Source organism: Papio anubis, chromosome 7 (genome assembly GCF_008728515.1).
Source record: "Papio anubis isolate 15944 chromosome 7, Panubis1.0, whole genome shotgun sequence".
NCBI lineage: Eukaryota > Metazoa > Chordata > Mammalia > Primates > Cercopithecidae > Papio > Papio anubis.
The window spans coordinates 99,369-122,046 of NC_044982.1; the positions used below are offsets into that span (position 1 = coordinate 99,369).

Genomic DNA, 22,678 nt, shown 5'->3' on the forward strand with positions numbered 1-22,678 from the left:
ATGCTGGCAGCTGGGGACACTGTCCGGCCCTCTTGCTCCAAGTCAAGTGGCGGCTGGCTCCCCAGCTGGCAGCTGGGGACACTGCCGGGCCCTCTTGCTTGCCTTGTAGTGGGGGCACGCCCCCTTCTGGCCGCTGGGGCACTACAGGATCCTCTTGCTCACAGTGGAGTGGTAGCACGCCCCCTGCTGCCAACCAGGACACTGCAGGCTCCTCTTGCTCATGGTGTGGTGCCCCTGCGCCACCTGCTGGCAGCTAAGGACACTGCAGGATCCTCTTGCTCACAGTGTAGTCGTCGTACGCCCCCTGCTGGCAGCTGGGGACACTGCCAGGCCCTCTTGCTGGCAGTGTCGTGGCAGCACACCACCTGCGGACAGATGGGGGCTATACAGGACCCTCTTGCTCCAGGTGTGACGGCTGGCGCCCCCTACTGGCCGCCTCGTGCACCACTTAAAGTCAGAGCACCAGTTATTAAGTGCCACCAGTTCTGGAAATTCAAACTGAAACGGAGCTATTACTGGGGAGAGCTGATGTCCCAGTTCTTTTCTAACTTGGAAGAAAGAGTTTCACCAAGAGGCAGTACAAAGATGGCAGACAACTTCATTGAAAAAAATACAGTGTGAAGAGCTTATTGTAGAAAAATAGGGAGGAGTAGGCTGATCGTGCAGGAAAGCAGCCTAAGAGTCCTGTGCAGGGAATTTTAGTTTGGACTTCTTCACATTCCTGCCTCTGTCTCAGGTCTGCCCCTGTTTTCTTTGGTTTTCCTGATACTGCCTTAGGTCCCCAACTTGCCCCACTTAGGCTTGTGGGACCTCCTCACTGTTGGTTGAGGCACAGGTGTGGTGATCCATCGGAATCCACTCTGGCACCAGCTCCTTCCCGCCATCCCAGGCAGGCTGACAGTGGTCACGTTTGTACCTACTGCACCTATCTCTTTTGAATGTTCTTCTCTGCCCTAATCTGTACTTATGGTGCCAGGTTTCTTTTAAGAATGTCCCCTTTGTCCTTATCAGCATGTAGCTAGCAATATTCTGACATTTTTACTGCAGAATGAATGATGACTGGGGCATCTTAAGAGGGGTTCTAGGGTGTTTCTTTCTGCATAGGTACCTCTTCTCCCTCCTACCCGCAATTGACAAGTGCCCATCCACTCCAGCATTAGAGATGCTACTAATATGTGAATTTTTGGTGGTCCCTCCAGGTGAGCCTTCCCAGACTTTCCCTTTTCCAGGAGCTCAACCTCCTGTTCATGTCTAGCTGTCTATCTACTCTAACAGAGCCCACTATCCTGTGTCTTTCCCAAAAATAGTGAGGGAACAATGAATTGGAAACCATAGCAAATGATATACATGTAGATGAAAACTTTACAACTTACACAAATAATCACTCAAAATCATCCTTACACTAAAAATGCAAAACTATACAATTTCTAGAAGAAACTATGGAAGAAAAGCTATGTGCCTTTGGGTTTGGTAATGAATTTTAACAAATGACACAAAAGGTTGGTATATGCAGAAGAAATGACAATGTGGATTTCCTAATATTTAAAGTTTATACTCTAGAGAATACCTTGTGAAGGGAACAAAAAGACAAGTCACATATTGAAAGAAAATATTTGCAAAATACAGATCTGAGAAAGAAATTGTATTCAAAATACATACAAAATTCTTAAAACTGAAAAAGTTAAACAGCCCAGTTAAAAATGCACACAGATCTGAACGGACACTTCACCAAAGATGATCTACAGAAGGCAAGTAAACATACCAAAAGATGCTCAACATAGTAAATAACTGAAAAACACAATGAGATAGCACAGCTGGTCTATATCTGTTACAACTGCTAAACTCTTTAAAAAATGACAAATTGCTGGAGGAATAATAAGAACTCTTTTCATTGCTGGTGGAACACAGTGTATAAGACCAAAATATGCCACCCTAAAATATAATGGCAGGAAACCAGATTATGCCACCCAAAAATATGTCCCTTTGGCTTAAGAATTATTCCAAGCTGATTATTTTGGAAAAAAATAGAAGCCAACAAAGGAAGTTCTGAAAACAGAGTAGAAGTTACCCTTGTGTAAGGAAAATTTACATCTATAAAGGAAATCCCCATTTAAAAGCTACCTCTTTCTCTCAGCACCAAGAACAGAAGGATAACTAAATCATTAAAGGGTCTTATCAATAAGGTATACATGTTTTTAAACTTTTCTGTTTTTCTCATTTTAATCTGTCATTTGTTACAGAGGGTCCCATCTAAGAATTCCAAAAACACAGAAAATTATTTTTCCTCCCTTGTTACAAGTTGGGCAGTTTTTTCCAAAGCTGAACAAGTCTCACCTTACAATCCAAAAATCACATTCCTAAGTATTTTGACAACTACTTTGATGTTATTTCTAAATAAAAGCTACTATGCAATTATATACAGAAGCTCTATTCATAATGACCAAAAAAAGAATCAGAAAAAGAATCAGAAAGTCTTATAGTAGATGACTGTGTGGGAATCCACTCAGACATCAAGAGTTCTTATAAAGATTATTTAAATGAAAACATTTGAGATACTGAAGATAGAGGAAGAAATCTTATCAGAACTTACTTTATCCAATTAAAGCAGAGCTCCCAGAAAAATACAGCTGCCATTAACTCCATCCAAGGAGTTTCTTGCAAATTCAGCTGCCATGAAGACAGTGTACTCTTTCCCATTAGCATTGATAAGTGAAAATGAAATCCTGAACTCTTGGCTGAGGGAACCCCAGAGTAACTTTCAAAACTGAGTTCCTAGCTTGGCCAGGATGGGAGGATGGGGGTCAGATACACCTCGTTATACCCCCTCGTTTGCTAACCATGATGAGGCGTTCTTCCCTAAGGATTAAACAGAAACCAGCCCTTTCAAAGGCACCACCACTGATATCAACCTCTCCTTTCTTGCCTAATAAGAGACCACCCATGACGGAGAGGTTCTGGCCTGTGTACAGAGGATGCACAGAGCGAGTTTTCGTGTCCTCTGCTTCACCTTTTAATGTCAGAGGGCTGAAAACTCTACCCTGGGATCGTGCTAACACTGCCATCTTTTGTACATGGGACCCATGAAGAAGCAAGAAACTCAATTGCACAAGCATGCATTTCTCCTTTCATAAATATTCATGACTCCTCCTAGAGTTTATTAAATATATGTTTTTGCCAATTCCACTCAGCATAAATTACTATTTCCTTTACGTCTCCCTTGAAGCATCTGTTTCTGGCTTCTGACTGGAGGCTATGCTTCCCAGTCTGTCAGAAGGACAATCCTGCAGGCTGCAACACTTTATAGGAAATAAATCTCTCATTGGGTGTGGTGGCTTATGCCTGTGATCCCAGCACTTTGGGAGGCCAAGGCAGGTGGATCACCTGAGGTCAGGCATTTGAGACCAGCCTGGCCAACATGATGAAACCCTGTCTCTACTGAAAATACAAACAATTAGCCAGGCTTGGTGGTGGGCATCTGTAATCCCAGCTAATTGGGAGGCTGAGGCAGGAGAATCGCTTGAACCCAGAAGGTGGAGGTTGCAGTGAGCCGAGATCACACCATTGCACTCCAGCTTGAGCAACAAGAGTGAAACTCCATCTCAAAAAAAAAAAAAAACATAAAAATAAAGAAACGTCTCCTTTCCAAATTTATGAATGTCATCATTCTTCTGTTGACAGCATTAAAAGGTTCAAAAAGACCTTCCATACTCTCCCACAAAAGCCCTAGAAATTGTCATTTTGTTAATCATTTTGGATGCTGAAGAACTTGTAATCCAATGAGTAGAAAAGTTGGCACCCCATTTATGGCTGTCAACCTGCCAATTCTCAGGAGTTTATATAAGCCTAAATCTGAAAGGATCTCATCCCATTAGGATTCTTTTCTCCTTTTCTGTTGCCTTTGCCCACTGGACATCTGTTTCGCATGCACCTTACCTAGTTCACGGCCTGTGCCGTGATAAAGACAAGACCTTTTGCTTCTGCACCCCAGGTACAATTCCTGTGAGCAATCTGGCAAATACTTTAGAAACTGTGTAGTTTGTGTTGCCTTGGCTTTTCATGTGAATCTTTCAGATGATGAGGAAATGAGAGTGGTTCACAAGAAAATGGAGCAGACCCAGGGGATAGTTAAGGGCCTCCTCCAAGCAATGTGGGTATCATAAAATAAATGTTAAAAAATGAAAGAACTAAACAAGAAGGTGCTGGGGTTGATACAAAGACTTCGAACTACCAGGAGTTGGGAGCATTAATGGCGATCGCTTCAGGTCCATCAGCAATTCAGAGACCTAAACAAATATTCCCTATTTATGCCGAATTTGTAGACTGTAGAAATCTAGGAGACAAAATGACCAGGAAAAATGTGTGACTTGGCGTGGGTGAAGGTCGGGCAAGTTAATCAAGTTGAGGACTGTTGAAGTCCTAGGGTGATCTTGCCTTTGCTGGGTGCCCAGACCATAGTCACACTCATGGGAAATTGCCAGCGAATAGAAAGTAGGTTTCTTTTCTATTTTTGGTAGTTCTTATTATCAGGCATATGAGCATTTGAATTTTGTCTTCATAGCATTTCCTGGGTATATTTCTCATTTTTTACAACACACATGATTTCCTCTAGATTTGCCACCTTCACAGGGTCACAGAGAAGGGTGGGAAGAAGGGAGGCCCTAGTCTGGGTCTTGTAGGACCATGGACAAGAGTGGGGAGGGACAAGAGGAGGTTGTAAGAAATCATTCCGCCCCTCCCAGGAGGCTCAGGCCAGCCTTTTTTCTGCACTTGTGGTTCTGGTTGTAAACCGTGTACACTCGTCCCTTCGGGCCAGGGTGGAAACTATGCAAATTCAGGTGGGGACCTCCCCACTTAAACCCAGGGCTCCCCTCCCGGTGAGTCTCCTGCACCACCAGCTGGGATCTCAGAGCTTCCTTTTCTGTCCTCCTCCAGGATGGGGTCCACCGTCATCCTCGCCCTGTTCCTGGCTGTTCTCCAAGGTCAGTCCTGCCCAGGGGTTGAGGCCACAGAGAAAAACAGGCAGAAGGGCCCTGATGCAAATTTTGTGTCTCCCCCACAGGAGTCTCTGCCGAGGTGCAGCTGGTGCAGTCTGGAGCAGAGGTGAAAAGGCCCGGGGAGCCTCTGAGGATCTCCTGTAAGACTTCTGGATACAGCTTTACCAGCTACTGGATCAGCTGGGTGCGCCAGACGCCCGGGAAAGAACTGGAGTGGATGGGGAGCATCTATCCTGGGACCTCTGATACCAGATACAGCCCGTCCTTCCAAGGCCATGTCACGATCTCAGCCGACAGCTCCACCAGCACCGTCTACCTGCAGTGGAGCAGCCTGAAGGCCTCGGACTCCGCCATGTATTATTGTGTAAGAGGGACCATCTAAACCCCCCATGGTGCAGGTGCAGAGTGAGGTGCCAGAGACACCCTCCCCAGGGACCTCTCTATCATCCGGGAGGAAACACTGGCTGTCTGTGTCCTCAGGAGCCAGAACCAGAGAACCATGTGGGAGGGTTCCCAGCCCCTAAGGCAACTGGATGGGAGAACTGACCACGGGAGGTGAATTCTCTGAGGGGGCTCTTGTGTGTTCTACAAGGTTGTTCATGGTGTATATTACATGGCTAACATCCAAAGGCTGTCTAATAGGCACCTCTTCAATATGATAGCCTTTTAATTAGTGAAAATTTAACACAGTTCATCATTGTTGCTTGCCTTCCTCCCTCCTATGCACTCTCACTCCCTCTGTCTTTTATTTTCTACTTACTTTTTCGAAAATCATTTAATCCCTTTTTGTACTATTACTCGGTTCTCTTGCTTTTTTTTTTTTTTCCTTTTAATAATATGCACTGAATAATTCATCTTTGTGCAAATTTGTAAGTATTTCGATATAACAAAGACTTCTTTCATAAGTAGATTTCCTGTAAGTAATCTTGCAGATATTTTAGAACCTGTTTGATTAAGGATAAATTAAAATAAATACATAAATATTTAAAGACATACAACCTATCAAAACTGAACCACCGAGAAATAAAAAATCTGGGATGGGCGTGGTTGCTCATATCTGTATTCCCAGCACTTAGGGAGGCCCATGCGGGTGGATTACCTCAGGTCAGGAGTTCGAGATCAGCCTGACCAACATGGCAAAAACCTCATCTCTTCTAAAAATACACAAATCAGCTGGGCGTGGTGGTGTTCGCCCGCAGTCCCGTAGTCCTGGCTACCCGGGAGGCTGAGGTAGGAGAATGACTTGAACCTGGGAGGCAGAGGTTGCAGAAAGCCAAAATTGAGCCACTACACTCCAGACTGGGCAACAGAGTGAGACTCCAGTTAAAAAAAAATCTGAACAGACCAATGAGTAAAGAGATCGAGTCAGTGATTTTTCAAACATCTCAAATCAAAGTCAAGAACTTCATGGATTTTATTAAAATGTTTTTAAAAAGCTAGAATTTCTACTCAAATTTCCAACAAAATAAGAGGAAGAAATGCATCCAAGCTTATTTTGGAAGGCCCTATTTCCAAAGCAAGGAAAAGACACTACAAGGAAATAAAATTACAGGCCAATATCCCTGATTATCATAGTTTCAAAAACTCTCACGAGTGATGAGATGACAAACAAAATTCAACAGCACATTAACAATAGAATTCACCATTATCAGATGTGGTTTATTTCTAGGATGCAATGAAGTTTTAACCTGCAAAAATAAAGGTGATATATTAAATTAAAACATTGAAGGACTAAAATTATATGTCCATATCAACAGATTTAGAGTCACTGACAAAATCCACCACACTCTCATTATAAAGAATCTGAACAAATCATGTATAAAATATATACCTCAACACAATAAAGACAACATATAACAAACCCACATCTAACATTATACTCAGTGGGGAAAATCTTATCTTCCTCTAAGACTGGAAACTAGACAAGATCCTCGCCACCACTAATATTATTCAACCTAACACTGGGGGGGGGGGGGCGGTTAGAGGGAAGAGTTAGGCAAGAATAAAATACAGAAGTCATCCATATAGTAATTAATACATTTAAAATATGTTTTGACTTATCATATGCTCTTATTTACAAAAAGCCCAAGAGACTCCAACAAAAAAAGTTGGAAGTAATGAAGAGATTCAATACATTTCCAGAATAAAAAAATCAAACTCATATTCCAAGATGGCAGGTTAGAGGCACTGCGAGCATCCCTCTTCCACTTGGAAGGACAAACTAACGTGGAGAGATGAACATGGTGGACTGACTTTCAAGAAGCAATGAAGGAGCTGAACAGAAACACTGAAATAATCTACAGACTTTCAGAAAAAAGCAGGAAGCTGCAGCCTGCACTGTGAGTCAGGTGAAGGGCTCTGAGTCCACAGAGTTCCAGGGGAGAGTTTGCCTCTGGGTTAGAGGATACACACGCCCACCTGGGATCCTGAAAGTCCGGGCCTCAGGAGAAGGCCCTAACCTCACCCAGTGCCAGGACCCGCTGTGGAGGGTCATGGAATATAAAGTAGAAGCAGTGGCAGGAAGACCCTTGCACAAACCCGCAGATCTCCGTGCGGTCTGAGGGCCACCATTTCCTAACGTTCTTCACAGAGGACCCTTGGGAGAACAGCCAAAAATTTTAGGCAGTGGTCACAGGTTGAAAGAGGCTGTCAACAGGGGTGTGTGATACAACCTCGGGTGGGGACGAACTCCCTTAGCCAGGGCCTGGGCAGGGAAGAGTGAAAAGTGGGCTGCAAGGTCAGGAGCCATGGGTGCAGGAGCTGGTTCCCGGCTTTGCAGCAGACAGGAAGGGGCATGGCACGAAACCCACGGCTGCAGTCTCCACGGGGACAGTTATGACTCCTGCTATTTGCAGGTATTGATCACAGGCTGACTGGAACTCATCTCACTGCTGCCAGTGGAGCATCATGGGAGTGGATCTGCCTCACCAAGTGTGTGGGAACTGTGTGGGGCTTACCACCACAGTAATACTCAAGTAATATGGCAAAACAGGGTGTATAATGTCCCACAAAGGTCACACTAGGTCTCCAGCAATAAACTTGAACGAAAATGAAGTCTTTAAAATACCAGATAAGAAATTCAAAATGTTGATTATTAAGCTACTCAAGACGATATAACAAGAAGGTGAAAATCATCATAAGCGAATGTATGAAAGCAGTTCAGAATATAAATGCAAATTTGTAAAGAGACATAGATATAAAGAGAAACCAATCAGAACTTCTAAAAATAAAAGACAAAATTCAGGAAAATAGTAAGGGAATTACAAAACGCCATGCAAAGTTTTAGAAATAGACTAGAAAAAGTAGAAGAAAAAAATATAACAATAGACTAGAAAAAGTAGAAAAGTTAAAGTAAAAATATTAGATGACAAAAAGAAGAATAAAGCAGAAATAAGAAGAAAAGAAGAAGAGAAAAAGACTACAGTATTTTTGAATTAATCAAATCAGAGAAAAATAAATTTGGAGAGAACCAAAAGAAGTAAACAAAGTCTCCAGGAAATATGGGTTTATGCAAAATGAGTAAACCTAAGCATAATTGATGTTCCTGAAGAAGAAAAACAATAATATGTTTGGAAAACTTATTTGAGGGAAAAACCGAGAAATACTTTCCTGGCCTGTCTAGAGACCTAGCTATCCAAATCCGAGAAGTTCAAAGAACTCCTGGGAAATATATTGAAAAACTGCCTTCACCAAGCTTATAGTCATCAGGCTACCAAAAGTGAACATGAAGGAAATCATTCTAAGAGCAGTAATAGGAAACAAAACAAAGAAACCCATCAGACTACTGGCAGACTTCTCAGCAGAAACCTCACAAGCCAGATGGATGAAACTTCTGTCTTCAAGTTCCATGAACAGGACAACTTTCAATCAAGAATTTTGTATCCTGCCAAACTGTTTGATAAATCAAAAAGAAGTAAAGTCATTTTCAGAATCACCAGTGCTGAGGGAATTCATCACTACCTAACCAGCAGTGCAGGAAATGCTAGAAGTTGTAAACCTTGAAACTGTTGTACCCGAGCGAGTTAGACAAACGCCACACTTTGAGATGAATTTAAGAGTCCTTTATTAACCGGTGACGGGGAGACGACTAATGCTCCAAATTCTCTCGGCCCGAGGAAGTGGCTTGATTTTCTTTTATACTTCGGATTAGGAAGTGGAGGGGGAGCTCAGCTGCAACAAGTCTACAGAAGTAAAAACATGTAAAAAAGTTAAAAAGACAAATGGTTACAGAGAAACAAGCAGTTCCAGATGCAGGGGCTCTAAATCTTTCATAAGATGTTATATATAGGGGCTCTGCCGGACACAGACTCAAGGTTTTATGGTGTTATGTCTTGAGTAAAATCCTGGGAACTTCGTACATTGCTTGCTTCAGTATCTTTTCAGTTAATTGGACCCTGATATGTTGAGAGTCTTACACAAGTTAACTCATTGAGGAAGGGAGTGGGTAAGGAGTCCTTGAACCCTTGCCAATGACGGAGCCAAATGGAGTTCATCCGTCCGGCTTTCTCAGCTAAGGGAGAGCTTACTCCTGTGGAAACAAGGCTAGGTGATTAGGGGAGAAGGGGAGAGTCTAAAAACAAAGTTAGTAAAAAGCAAGGGTAGGTATTACAAAACAAAAGCCCAATATACACATAAAAGGAACCTCTTAAGAGATTGAAACTCACAGGGCATGTAAAACAATAACACAGTGAAAAAAAAAAAACCCACTAGTTAAGAATAACATAGCAAAGAGAACAGTAATTCGTATCTAAATATTCACATTGAATGTAAATGGCCTCAATGCTCCATATGAAAGATACACAATGGCAGAATGGATTAAAAAATCACAATGGAAATATCTGATGTCTTTAAAAGACTTCCCTAACACACAAGGATTTTCATAAACTCAAGGTAAAAGGGTGGAAGAAGGCATTTCACAAAAATGGAAACCAAGAGTGAGCAGGAGTAGCTATTCTGATATGAGACAAAACAGACTTCAAAGCAACAGTAAGAAAAAGACATAGATGATCACTATACAATTATAAAAGGATCAATTCAACAAGAAAATGTTACAATTCCAAATTTATATGCACCAAACCCTGGAGGAACTAGATTCATAAAACAAGTACTATGAGAGCTAACAAAATGAGATAGACAGCAAAACAATCAGAGTGGGAGACTTTAATACAATCATGACAGCACCAGACAGATCTTCGAGACTGAAAGTCAACAGAGAAAAAAATGCACGTAAAGAACTCACTGAAACAAACGGATGTAGCAGATATTTACAGAACATTCTGTCCAAGACCTGCAGAATAAACATTCCTGTAATCAGTACATGCAACGTTCTACAAGATGGAACATATAATAGGTCACAAAACAAGTCTTGATGAATTTTTAAAACACTGAAATCATATCAAGTATCTTCTCAGACCACAGGAGAATAAAACTAAAAATGAGCTCTCAAAGAAACCCTTACAACTGAACAAATACATAAAAATTAAGAAATCTGCTCCTGATTAATATCTGGGTTAACAATGGCATAAAGATGAAAATTTAAAAGTTATTTCAATTAAATGGTAACAAGTTATTGAAACCTTAAGAATACAGCAAAAGCAGTGGTAAGACGAAAATTCATAGTGCCTGCTGCCTACACCAAAACCCCGAAAGAGCACAAGTTGTCAACCTAATGTTGAGGCGAGAACAAAGAAAAAATTAAAGACAGAAAGAAATAGAAATTTAAAAAGAGGCAGAAACAAGCTGCCTGTGTTAGGCCAACTCGTTTCAAAGCCAGTAACAGGCAAAGTTTCAATAATGTTATCTAAGGACCAGAGCTCAGAGCAATGTGCTCTGAAGACTGTCCCAGCACTCCCTCAACGTAAGGATGTGAAGAGATAAGTTTTCCTATCTCTCCTTTAGTGTAAGTGAACTTCCCCGTCGAATCCCATCCCCTCTGCTCTGTAAACTATACCTTGGTCCTCGCTCTGTAAGTTTAAGGAGTTTCTGTTTTTCCTGTGGTCAATGATTGCAGGTTCCTGCTTCTTCATCTAAGCGGTATAGCCTGAGCAGGTCTGGCCCGTAGCCAGCCAGAGGCCATGGTGGGGTCGCAGGATGAGTCTTTGTGAGACTCCTTTGAACTAAGCAGATACTGACCATCTGGGCAGCATAGTAAGGAGTATACTAAACCTGAGTTATAAGCCTGTGTTCGTTGGATTAAAGGCCTTTGTCTTGCCTCCATACATTCGCATTCTTGCCACTTAGGAGCAGGTATATAAGCAAAACCTTGTCTTTGTTCGGGGCCCAGATTTTTGGACGTTGAGTCTGCTGGGACAGAGTGTACTCAGTGAAGATCCTCCTGCTATACCCCAAGGTCTCCCTTGCCCTCCTGATTTTCCACAACATTTCTTGCAAGCGAGCAGCCAGGAGGACGAGAGACAACAGGCTGGCTTTCTCCTTTGCCTGAGGGTCTATCTGTGACCCCGGGCGGCCTCCGAGGAACTTCAACCCGAGGAGAGACTGGCTCTCCCGGTCCCCGGCGCCCTCCTCTGACAGAGCAATGGAACCTGGAAAGCGTAACAGGATGATGATCCCAGAGGCAGTGCTACTGAACCACTGTCCGGTTTGGGGGCCCAAGACAGGACCCGTCCCATGAGGACAGAGGGGAGCCTGATGTCCTCCCAGGGTGGAGAGAGGCTGGGGGGCAAGAGAGGTTCACTAATTCGGATAAAGCAGCCACCCCAACCGCAGGATATGCGAGAGAGGCTCGCTAAGTCGGTTAGGAAAGGGAACTGGGGGAGGGCAAGTGTGTGAAAGGGCCTGAAAGAGACGGTTCCAGGGGAGGCGCAGATCTCAGAGTGGACCATGTCCTCCCAGTGGAGTCTGGGGCCACCAGGGACAGTGGCGATGTGGCTAATATGTGCTGGGATAAGGAACTCTCCTGGCCAGGCGGCCACTGAAAACTCCTGTAACAGGAGACGGTTGGTTGGTCCGAAAAGATAGTCAGGATGAGTGTGTGTCACAGAGGGAGGAAATAGGAAGGAAACTGTTGAAACTCACTCCACTGGAATGTACGTTAAAGAATTTTAAGAAAGGTTTTGCAGGGGATTATGGAACTAAGTTGACCCCCGCCAAAGGTTGAGAACTCTCTGTGAGTCAGAATGGCCTTCTTTTGGGGTCGGCCGGCCGGCCGAGGGTACTCTAGATAGGGAGGTGATTGGCCAGGTGTTTAAGGTGGTGATGGGGGTGGGAGAACAGCAAGGGTATCCAGATCAATTTCCCTACATAGATTCATGGCTCAATATTATACAGAATCAACCAGCGTGGTTGCACCCCCCAGCAGCATATTGTAAGACGCTTGTGGCCCGAGCAGCCGAACACAAAAAGAAAGTAAAATCAGCCGTGCTGGCAGCTGCAAAGAAAAAGGGAAAGTCACAGGAAAGCCAAGATAAACCAGTTCTGCAGCACCTCAGGAGGAAACAGAGTTTCCTCTTCCTCCTATGTTCCAGTCTACCCCGCTTTGCCGAGACCAACTGCTCCCACTGCAGGTTCAGTTGTCAGGCCAGCAGCTCCAGCCGCCCATGAGGAGTTAAATCCGGGTGGGTACACACCCCCAGCCTCACCTGAGAAGGAGGAATTGGAGCTGCAGAAAGTTAAGTGGAAAGTCCGGGAAGTCAGGCCTGGCCGCACCTGAGTCCTGCAAACGCACCTCAGGGAGACGAGAGGACCTGTCTATTATGATGAGCACGGCCACATCCAGCGGGGAGAGTGAACTTTCATTTACCAGCCCTCTTCAACCACTGACCTCCTGAACTGGAAGCATCATACCCCTTCCTAGACAGAAAGGCCACAGGCTCTCATAGCCTTGATGCAGTCCGTTTTTCAGACACACAATCCAACCTGGCCAGATTGCAAACAGCTTCTTTCGACCCTGTTTAATATGGAGGAATGGCAGAGAGTGACACAGGCAGCCCTCCAGTGGCTAGAAGCTAATGCACCTGCAGACAGTTAAAGCCCAGGCACATGCACAGGGTCCAGTTCCCTGAAACAGACCCCACCTGGGACCCAAATGATGCATCCCAGTGGCAGCAGCTGCAGCGGCACTGAGAAGCAACCTTGCATGGGCTGAAGGATGGTGGGAGAAAAGCAGTTAATATAGGAAAAATCTCGGAGGTGCTCCAGGGAGCAGATGAGAGCCCAAGCCAGTTTTATGAGAGACTTTGTGAGGCGTATCAGCTATACACCCTGCTCAACCCTGAGACTACTGAGAATCAGCATGTGGTAAATACAGCATTTGTAGGGCAGGCCCAGGGCAATATCAGGCGGAAGTTGCAGAAGATGGAAGGTTTCACGGGTATGAATGCTACTCAGCTTATTGACATAGCCACCAAGGTGTGCATTAACCAAGATCAGGAGGCAACGAGGGAGGCTGACTGAAGGCTTAAGAAGAAGGCTGATTTACCGGCAGCTGCCCTTACAGAGAGGAAGCTGGTTTTGCAAGGGGATGCGGGCGTGGACGAGGGCATGGAAGAGGCCAGACTGGATGGGGATCTGAGAGTCAGCTGAGACTAGAAAGAGATCACTGTGCGCCATGCAAAAGGAAAGGGCGCTGGAAGAACGAGTGTCCAGAGAATGGTAACAAGGAGAACGGTCAGGGCCATGGTATGGGAAGGCCACCAGCAGGGGGCTGCCGCATCCGGGAGGAACCAGACACGGATCTGATCGGACTGGCTGGGGCTGAAGGATATGAGGAGTAGGACAGACCGGGCTTTTTCTCATTGGACCCCCAAGAGCCTATGTTCAGATTAGAAGTGGGGACCAACCAGTGGACTTTACGGTAGATCCTGGTGTTGAGCACTTGTTAGTGACCCGACCTATAGGGTCGCCATCCAAGGACTGTGCAACTATTGTAGGAGCCACTGGAGTCTCAGAAAAGAGGCCTTTCTGTCCGTCAAAGAGGTATGTTAAAGGAGGACGATGAGTCCAACATGAATTCCTATACCTCCCAAATTGCCCAGTTCCTTTGCTGGGAAGAGACTTGCTTCGAAAACTGCAGGCACAGGTTACATTTGGGTCACAAGGGGATGTAACTTTTTAAATCCAGCTCACCCAGAGGCTATGGTGTTAACCCTGACTGTCCCACGGGCTGAGGAATGGAGACGATATGCAGGAAAGACTCCAGCACCAGGAGTAAATTAAATGCATGGGTTACTTACTAAAACTCCTGGAGTCTGGGCTGAAAGGAACCTGCCTGGACTGGCAGGTAATCAGGCACCAATTATAGTGGAGTTAAAACCAGGAGCACCTCTGGTTCAGGTCCATCAGTACTGCTCCTCCCTGAGGCCATACGGAGAGTCCACAAACACTTGGAGTGGCTTCACAAGCAGAGAACCATAGTCAAATGCCAGTCACTATGGAACACCCCTCTCTTGCCAGTGTGGAAGCTGTCTGGAGAATATAGGCCAGCGCAGGACTTGTGTGCAGTAAACCAGGCCACGGTGACCATCCACCCAGTGGTGCCAAACCCTTATACTTTAATGGCACCTATTCCAGTGACTGCCACTTTGTTTACAGTCCTAGATTTGAAGGACACATTTTCCTGTCTCCAGCTGGCCCCGATTAGTCAGCCTATTTTTGCTTTGCAAGGGGGTGAATCACAGTATACTTGGACCAGACTCCCACAGGGATTTAAGAACTCTCTCACAATCTTTGAAGAGGCACTGGCCTCAGACCTTAAAGCCTACACCCCACCAAGCAGTGACTGTGTCTTGCTCCAGTACACTGATGATCCTCTTCTAGCAGCCCCAAGCTGTGAGGACTGCTTTCAGGGGACCTAAGACCTCCTGCCCCTGTTATGGAAGGCAGGATATAAAGGGTCAGGGAAAAAGGATCAAATCTGCTCTGAAAGTGTCCAGTATTTAGGCTTCTGTATAAGCCAAGGGAAAAGATTGCTTGGTAGTAAATGAAAGCAGGCTGTTTGTGTGCTTCCCTCACCAATCACCTGGCGACAAATAAGAGAGTTACTAAAGGCAGCTGGGTTCTGCTGCATCTGGATCCCAACTTTCTCACCAATGGCTAAGCCATTGTATGAAGCCACAAGGCGGGGAGAGAAGAGCCCCTCCTCTGGGAGGCCAACCCGGGAAAGGCCTTTAAATCAATCAAAGGAGCCTTGACTCAAGCTCCAGCTTTAGGGCTGCCAGACTAAGCCTTTCTTTTTATATGTCCATGAGCAAAAGGAAATGGTCATAGGGGTCCTAACTCAAGTCCTAGAGTCATGGCACCACCCGGTGGCATATTTATCCAGGCAATTAGACAGTGTGGCACTCGGACGGCCTCCTTGTTTAAGGCGTTAGCTGCTACTGCTTCACTGGTACAAGAAGCTAATCAACTGACCTTGGGACAGCAACTGATAATCCAGGTACCACATTCAGTTATAACTTTAATGGACAAAAGGGGGCACCAATGGTTGTCAAATCCGAGAATGATTTAATATCAAGAACTCTTATGTGAAAATCCCCGCATAACTTTAGAGACTGTGAATACCCTAAACCCGGCTACCTTGCCCCCTTCATTGCTGTGCGGACGTAGTAGATGAAGTGTTCTCCAGCCAGAGAGATTTGACAGACAGGCCCCTTGGGGACCCGGACATTGAATATTTTACTGATGGGAGCAGCTTCATCCTAGAGGAGGCCCGCCGAGCGGGCAGCAGTGACTTTGGACTCGGTAGCAGAGGCATGGTCTTTGCCTACAGGAACTTCTGCTCAGAAAGCAGAGCTAATAGTTCTGACAAGGGCTCATTGGCTAGCAAAAGACCAAAAGGCAAATATTTACACAGACTCTGAATACGCTTTTGCCACTCTGCATGTTCATGGGGCTATTTACAAAGAAAGAGGACTCTTGACTGCTGGAGGGAAAGAAAGAAAGTACAAGGCAGACATTCTACAGCTCTTAGATGCTGTGTGGGCCCCGAAGCAGGTGGCCGTAGTGCACTGTAGGGGGCACCAGAGGGCAGGAACATCAGAGGTGAAAGGAAACAGGCAGGCAGGGAAGCAAAGCAGGCTGCAATGGTGACTCCATCTTCTGAAGAGGACGCCTTAGCTATGCCGGTCCTCCCAGAGATTCCCCTCCCGGAGATTCCCCTCCCAAGCTACACTCCAAATGAAACGGCTTTGTTTGCCCAAGAAAATGGGAGCTACATTGAAGGAAGGTGGTGGAAATTCTCCAGTGGGAGGCTGGCCATACCTGAAATGGTGGCCCCCAGATTTGTAAAACAGTTCCACCAAGGGACTCACATGGGAAAAACGGCACTAGAGACATTACTAGTTGTCACTTCTATGTGCCCCAGCTTACTGCTGTCACTTGAGCAGTTTGGGAACAGTGTTTAACTTGTGCTCAGAATAATCCTCGACAAGGGCCCACTCAAACCCCCAGGAATTCAGGAAAGAAGAGCCATGCCGTGTGAAAACCTGCTTATGGACTTCACCGAATTGTCCTGAGCAGGGGGCTATTGGTACATGTTGGTGCTTGTCTGCAGCTTTTCAGGATGGATCGAGGCCTTCTCCACCCAAACAGAGAAGGCATGAGAGGTGACCAAGGTATTGTTAAGAGACATTATTCCCAGATTTGGACTACCCCTGACTCTGGGGTTAGACAATGGACTGGCATTTGTGGCTGAAATAGTGCAGGACTTAACTCGACCATTAAGAATAAAATGAAAATTATATACAACCTAAAGGGTGCAGAGCTCAGGTAAAGTGAAGCACATGAACTGGACACTCAGGCAGCTACTGAAGAAATTTTGTCAGGAAACTCACCTGAGATGGGATCAGGTCTTACCCGTGGTCCTCCTCCAAGTCAGGTGCACCCCCACAAGACAAACCAGGTATTCACCCTATAAGATTTTATTCGGGTGGCCCCCCCGAATCACAGGTCAAATAAAGGTGATCTCTGTGAGTTAGGAGAACTCTAAGGAGGCAAATGCAGGCTTTAGGGCTAACTATGCAGAAAGTGCATGGCTGGGTACAAGAAAGAATGTCCATTAGTCTGACAGAGCCAGTACACCCTTTCAAACCAGGGGACCTTGTTGGGGTTAAGAAACGGAATCGCAACTCTGGGACCCATATGTGATGGGCCCCATGTTGTAATTTTGTTCACTCCCACTGCTGTTAAAGTTGCAGAAATCATGCCTTGGATCCACCACGACTGGCTGAAACCGGCAGCCCAGGACCAGAGGACCAGCCAGCAGGACCCAGACCATCCGACCCAGCTGATCCTGCGACGAGACTGGGCTCCTAGCAGAGACGACAACAGCCCTGCTCTGCTCACTTCGGAAGCTGAGCAGTCTATGCATGGTGGAAGTTTGAGGAAACAGCAAGCTCTGCTCTAGTCGCACTGGAAGCTGAAGCTTGAGGAGTCATCATCAGATGAGTAAATACGGCCAGAGATCTTAGGCCCAGTAATCTTATTTGTATTATTAATTATATTACTGCTGTGCTATTGCTTCAACAAATATCCTCCACCCTGCCAATGCTAGGTGTAAGAATACTACACCTTGCCTTGTTTCTGTTGATCCCCGTATCTGTACTAGGAGAGGAAGCGCCTATAGAGGAATGCCCACATTGCATGCGTACTACATGGATAGGAAATACACTAGTTATGACTTTGTTGTACCATACATACTATGAACGCACAGGAACCCCTCTGGGGACTTGTATGTGCAACCAAACAAACTATTCAGTTTCTGACCCAGGGGATAGCTAGCTTTATGCATACTATCACCCTAAGCTTTTACCTGGGACCTGGTTTGAGATTCACACTGGGTCAAGGGAAGGAAGTCTCTTAAACAAGACCAAAGTTTCTCTCTCCCACAAAGGAGTCACATCTTTGTATTTTGATATTTGCTGGATAACATCCATAGACTCACTCTTTCCCATAATCCACAGTTCCATGGAGTACTACAATAGCTGCCATAAAAATAAGTGTGTACCCCCTGCTTGCTCCACCAGTTCCCCGGTAACAACTTGCTGGGGCTGTGCCACATGGTCTACTAACCAACAATCACCAGGGCTAATCATGCTTACCAAAATACCTTCAGAACCAGATTGTAAAACTAGCATTTGCAATCCTGTGAATCTTACCATCTTGGAGCCAAATCGGCCCATATGGACTACAGGTTTAAAAGCGCCACTAGGGGTACAAGCCAGCAGCCAAGAAATAGACTCAAGAGTCTATGTCTATATCATATATATATAAAAAGAAAACCGATTCCTTCGGGCCCAGCAGCAGTTCCAGGTCTTTAAGTCATTCAATGAGCACTTTAAGCAGCAGGTACCTGAAGCACCTCCTCCTATAGCTGTAGATCTGTTCGCACAGTTGGCTGAAAACAGCTGACAGCTTAGGTGTTTCCTCATGCTATGTCTGTGGAGGAACAAATATGGGATACCAGTGGCCTTGGGAAGCAAAAGAGCTATTGCCTCAAGAAAATTACACTTTAACCCTTTCATCCCCAGAGCTGGCACTCGCGAGCTCAAGTGTCTGGCTGCTAAAATCATCTGTCTTTGGAAGATTCTGCATTGGCCACTGGGGAAAAGCCTTTACAAACCCAGTAGGGGAATTAATCTGCCTAGGACAGCAATATTACAATGCGATATTAGGGAAAACTTTATGGTGGGGCAAATACAAGCAAGGTAAAGATACAACCAGGTTGCCACATCGCAATCCATTTTCCCGTTTTCCCTCTTTAATCCACCCCTGCTATCAGCTAGAGGCACCAAACACCTGGCAAGCACCTTCTGGCCTCTATTGATCTGTGGGCCATGAGCTTACTGGCAATTACCTGCCAATTGGACAGGGGACTGCATGTTAGGGACAATAAAACCATCTTTCTTCCTGCACCCATTACAACAGGTAGAGGTTTTAGGGTATCCTATCTGTGATGAAATTAAGGGAAGGAGCAAAAGGAATATAGACCTAAAAAAGGATATAAAGATAGGAGATTGGAAGGACACTGACTGGCCTCCTGAAAGAATAATTCAATACTACAGGCCAGCTACATGGGCATAAGATGGGATGCAGGGATACTGTACCCCTATTTACATGCTCAGCCGCATCATAAGGTTGCAGGCAGTACTTGAAATCATCACCAATGAAACTGCAAATGCATTGCACCTGCTGGCCCAGCAAGCCACAAAGATGAGAAATGCCAGTTATCAAAATAAGCTAGGCTTGGACTACCTTCTAGCCCAAGAAGGAGGTGTAGGCGGGAAGTTTAATCTGACACATTGTTGTTTAGAAATTGATGATTATGGAAAGGCCATCATGGAAATAACTGCGAGAATGTGAAAGCTAACTCATGTCCCAGTTCAGACCTGGAAGTCAATATGGTCTCTAGATTCCCTTTTTGGAGGTTGGTTTTCAACCTTTGGCAGTTTTAAAACATCAATTGGATAGTACTAGCTATATTAGGAGGCTGTTTAATACTCCCCTGCCTCTTACTCCCCCTCATCAGAGGCATCCAATCAACTATAGAAGCCGTGATTGACAGAACCATCACCACTTGACTATTAGCTCTAGCTAAATACCAAAAGCTGTATCAAATGAAAGAAAACTTGCCTTATCACAGAATAAAAGTTGTAGTATTGGCTTCTATTCAAAATTTCATACATAAGACATCAGGCGAGAATATGAGAGTGGAAAAAGAAAAATTAAAAGAACAAGAAAATAGAAATTAAAAGAAATAAGCCTGTGTTAGGCTGACTCGTTTCAAAGGCAGTAACAGGCAAAGTTCAACTCAATGTTATCTAAGGGCCCAGGCTCAGAGGGAATGTGCTCTGAGGCCTGTCCCAGCACTCCCTCAGCATAAGGATGTAGAGAGATAAGTTTTCCTGTCTCTCCCTTTAGTGCAAATGAACTTCCATCCAGTCCCATCCCCTCTGCTATATAAAGTATACCTTGCTCCTTGCTCACCAAGTTTTAGGGAACTTTTTTTTCGTATAGTTAGTGATTTGTAGGTTCCTGCTTCATCTAAGCGAGTATAAGCTATGAGCAGTTCTGGCTTGTAGCCAATGAACACCTACATGAGTAGGGATTGCAAGATGAGTCTTTGTGAGACTCCTTTGAACTAAGCAGATAATGACCATCTGGGCGGAGTAGTAAGGAGTATACTAAACTTGAGTTATAAGCCTGTATTAGTTTGATTAACAGCCTTTGTCTTGCCTCTGTACATTCGCGTTTGTGCCACTTAGGAGTAGGTATATAAGCAAAACCTTGTCTTTGTTCAGGGCCCAGTTTTTTGGACGTTGAGTTCACTGGGAAGGAGTGCACTCAATAAAAGATCCTCCTACTATACCCTGAGGTCTCCCTTGCCCTCCTGAATTTCTGCAACAGTGTCATACCTCAAGAAACTGGAGAAGTAAGAACAAACTAAACCTAGAGCCAGAAGAAGAAAAGAAACGACAAAGATAAGAGCAGAACTAAGTGAAAATCAAACAAAAAATACAAAAAACCAATGAAACAAAAAGTTGGTTATTTGAAAAAATAATCAAATTCATGGACCATTAGCCATATTAACCAAGAAAAGAAGAGGAAAGATCCAAATAAGCTCAATTAGAAATGAAACGAGACAATACAATCTACACTGCTAATACATAAAATAATTTGAGACTACTATGTACAACTTCATGTGCACAATGTAGAAGACTTAGAGGAAATGGAAAAATTCCTAGAAACGTACAACTCTCCTAGATTAAATAAAAAAGAAACCGTTACTTTGAATAGACGAATAACAAACAGTGAGATTGAATCAGTAATTCAAGAATTGCCAACAATACCAACAACAAAACAGGCCCAGGTGAATTCACAGTTGAAGTCTACACAAAACTCAAAGAAAAATTGCTTTCATTTTTTCTGAAACTGTTTTTTTTTAATTTAGAAAAAAGGAATCCTCCCTAAATTATTCTCTAAAGCTACTATAACCCAGATACCAAAACCAGGAAAACACACACGCGCGCGCACACACACACACACACACACATTCTACATATGAATTTTCCTGGTAAATATAGATGCAAAAATACTAAAAAAAAATAGCTAACCTCGTCCAACAGCACATCCAAAAGATAATTCGTCATGATAAAAGTAGGTTTCATCTCAGAAATGGAAGGACTATTTGAACATACACAAGTCAACAAATGTAACACATCACATAAACAGAATTAAAAACATAAACCGTAGGATTATCTCAATAGACGCAGAAAAAGCATTTAACAGAATTCATTGTTTCTAATTATAAAAATTCTAAGTCAAATAGGCATAGAAGGAACTGATCTCAAACTAATAAAGGTTATATAGGAAAAACTCACACCCAACATCATGCTGAATGCGAGAAAGTTAAAAGCATTCCCCCTGGGAACACAAACAATACAAGAATGTCCATGTTCACCAATTCTATTCAACATAGTGCCGGAAGTTTTACCCACAGCAATCATTCATGAGAGAAAAATAAAGGGCATCCAAATTGAGAAAGAGAAAGTCAAACTATCACTGTTTACAGATGAAGTGATTATATACCTAGAAAACCCTAGACTCCTCCAAAATACTGTCAGTTTTAGTAAATGAATTCACTTATGTCTCAGGTCACAAAATAAATGTACACAAATTGGTAGCACTGCTATATATCAACAACCACAAAGCTGAGAATCAAAGCAAGAACTCCATTTCTTTTACAGAAGCTACAAAAAGATACTTATGAATATACTTAATCAAAAAAGTAGAAGATCTCTACAAGGAGAATTACAAAACACTGCTAAAAGAAATCATAGATGACACAAACAAATGGAAATGCATCCCATGCTCATGGATTGGAAGAAGTAATATTGTGAAAATGACCACAATGCCCAAAGCAATCTACAGATTCAATGCAATTCTTATGAAAATACCCACATTACTTTTTACAGAATTTTTAAAAATGCGAAAATTCATATGAAACCAAAAAAGCCCAAATAGCCAAATAAATCCTAATAAGAAAAAAAAAATGGAGCCATCACATTACTGAACTTCAAATTATACCACAAGGCTGCAGTTACCAAAACAATATGGTACTGATATAATGTAGGCTCATAGACCACTGGAACAAAATAGCGAACCCAGAAATAAAGCCAAATATGTAAAGCCCACTGATGTTTTACAAAGCATACAAAAATATAAATTGGAAAATAGACACCATATTTAATAAATGGTACTGGGAAAACTAGCAAGCCACATGTAAAAGAATAAGACTGGATCTCATTCTTAAGGGAAAAAATAAATTTAAAAACAAACAAAAGAAACAGTTAAAACAAACATAAATTCAATAATAATTAGAAGAAATAGTCTACCAAAATGAGAGGAAATGAGAATATGACAAAACAGGGTGCTATAAGGTCCCAAAAAGGTCACACTAGGTCTCCAGCAATAAACTTGAACCAAAATGAAGTCTTTAAAATACCAGATAAGAAATTCGGAATGTTGATTATTAAGCTACTCAAGAAGATATAATAAGAAGGTGAAAATCATCATAAACAAAAGTTTAAAAGTAGTTCAGGTCTTTATCTGGAGATCAAGCATGAGTTCGGGTGATGTGACAACAAGGGGATGGCTTGTGATAGTTAATATTAGGTGTTAAGTTGATTGGATTAAAGGATGCCTAGATGGCTGGGAAAGTATTGTTTCTT

General features: G+C 43.7%; 1 pseudogene and 1 gene segment (V, D, J or C); one reads left to right on the plus strand and one right to left on the minus strand.

Annotated features, from left to right (window-relative positions):
* Nucleotides 1–22,678, minus strand: part of LOC101006990 — a 106,727-nt pseudogene that overhangs the window by 11,348 nt on the left and 72,701 nt on the right. The window lies entirely within an intron of this gene.
* LOC116275922 lies at nt 4,001–5,989 on the plus strand. The segment is given in 2 exon segments: nt 4,001–4,979; nt 5,060–5,989. Coding segments are annotated over 2 exon segments (363 nt in total).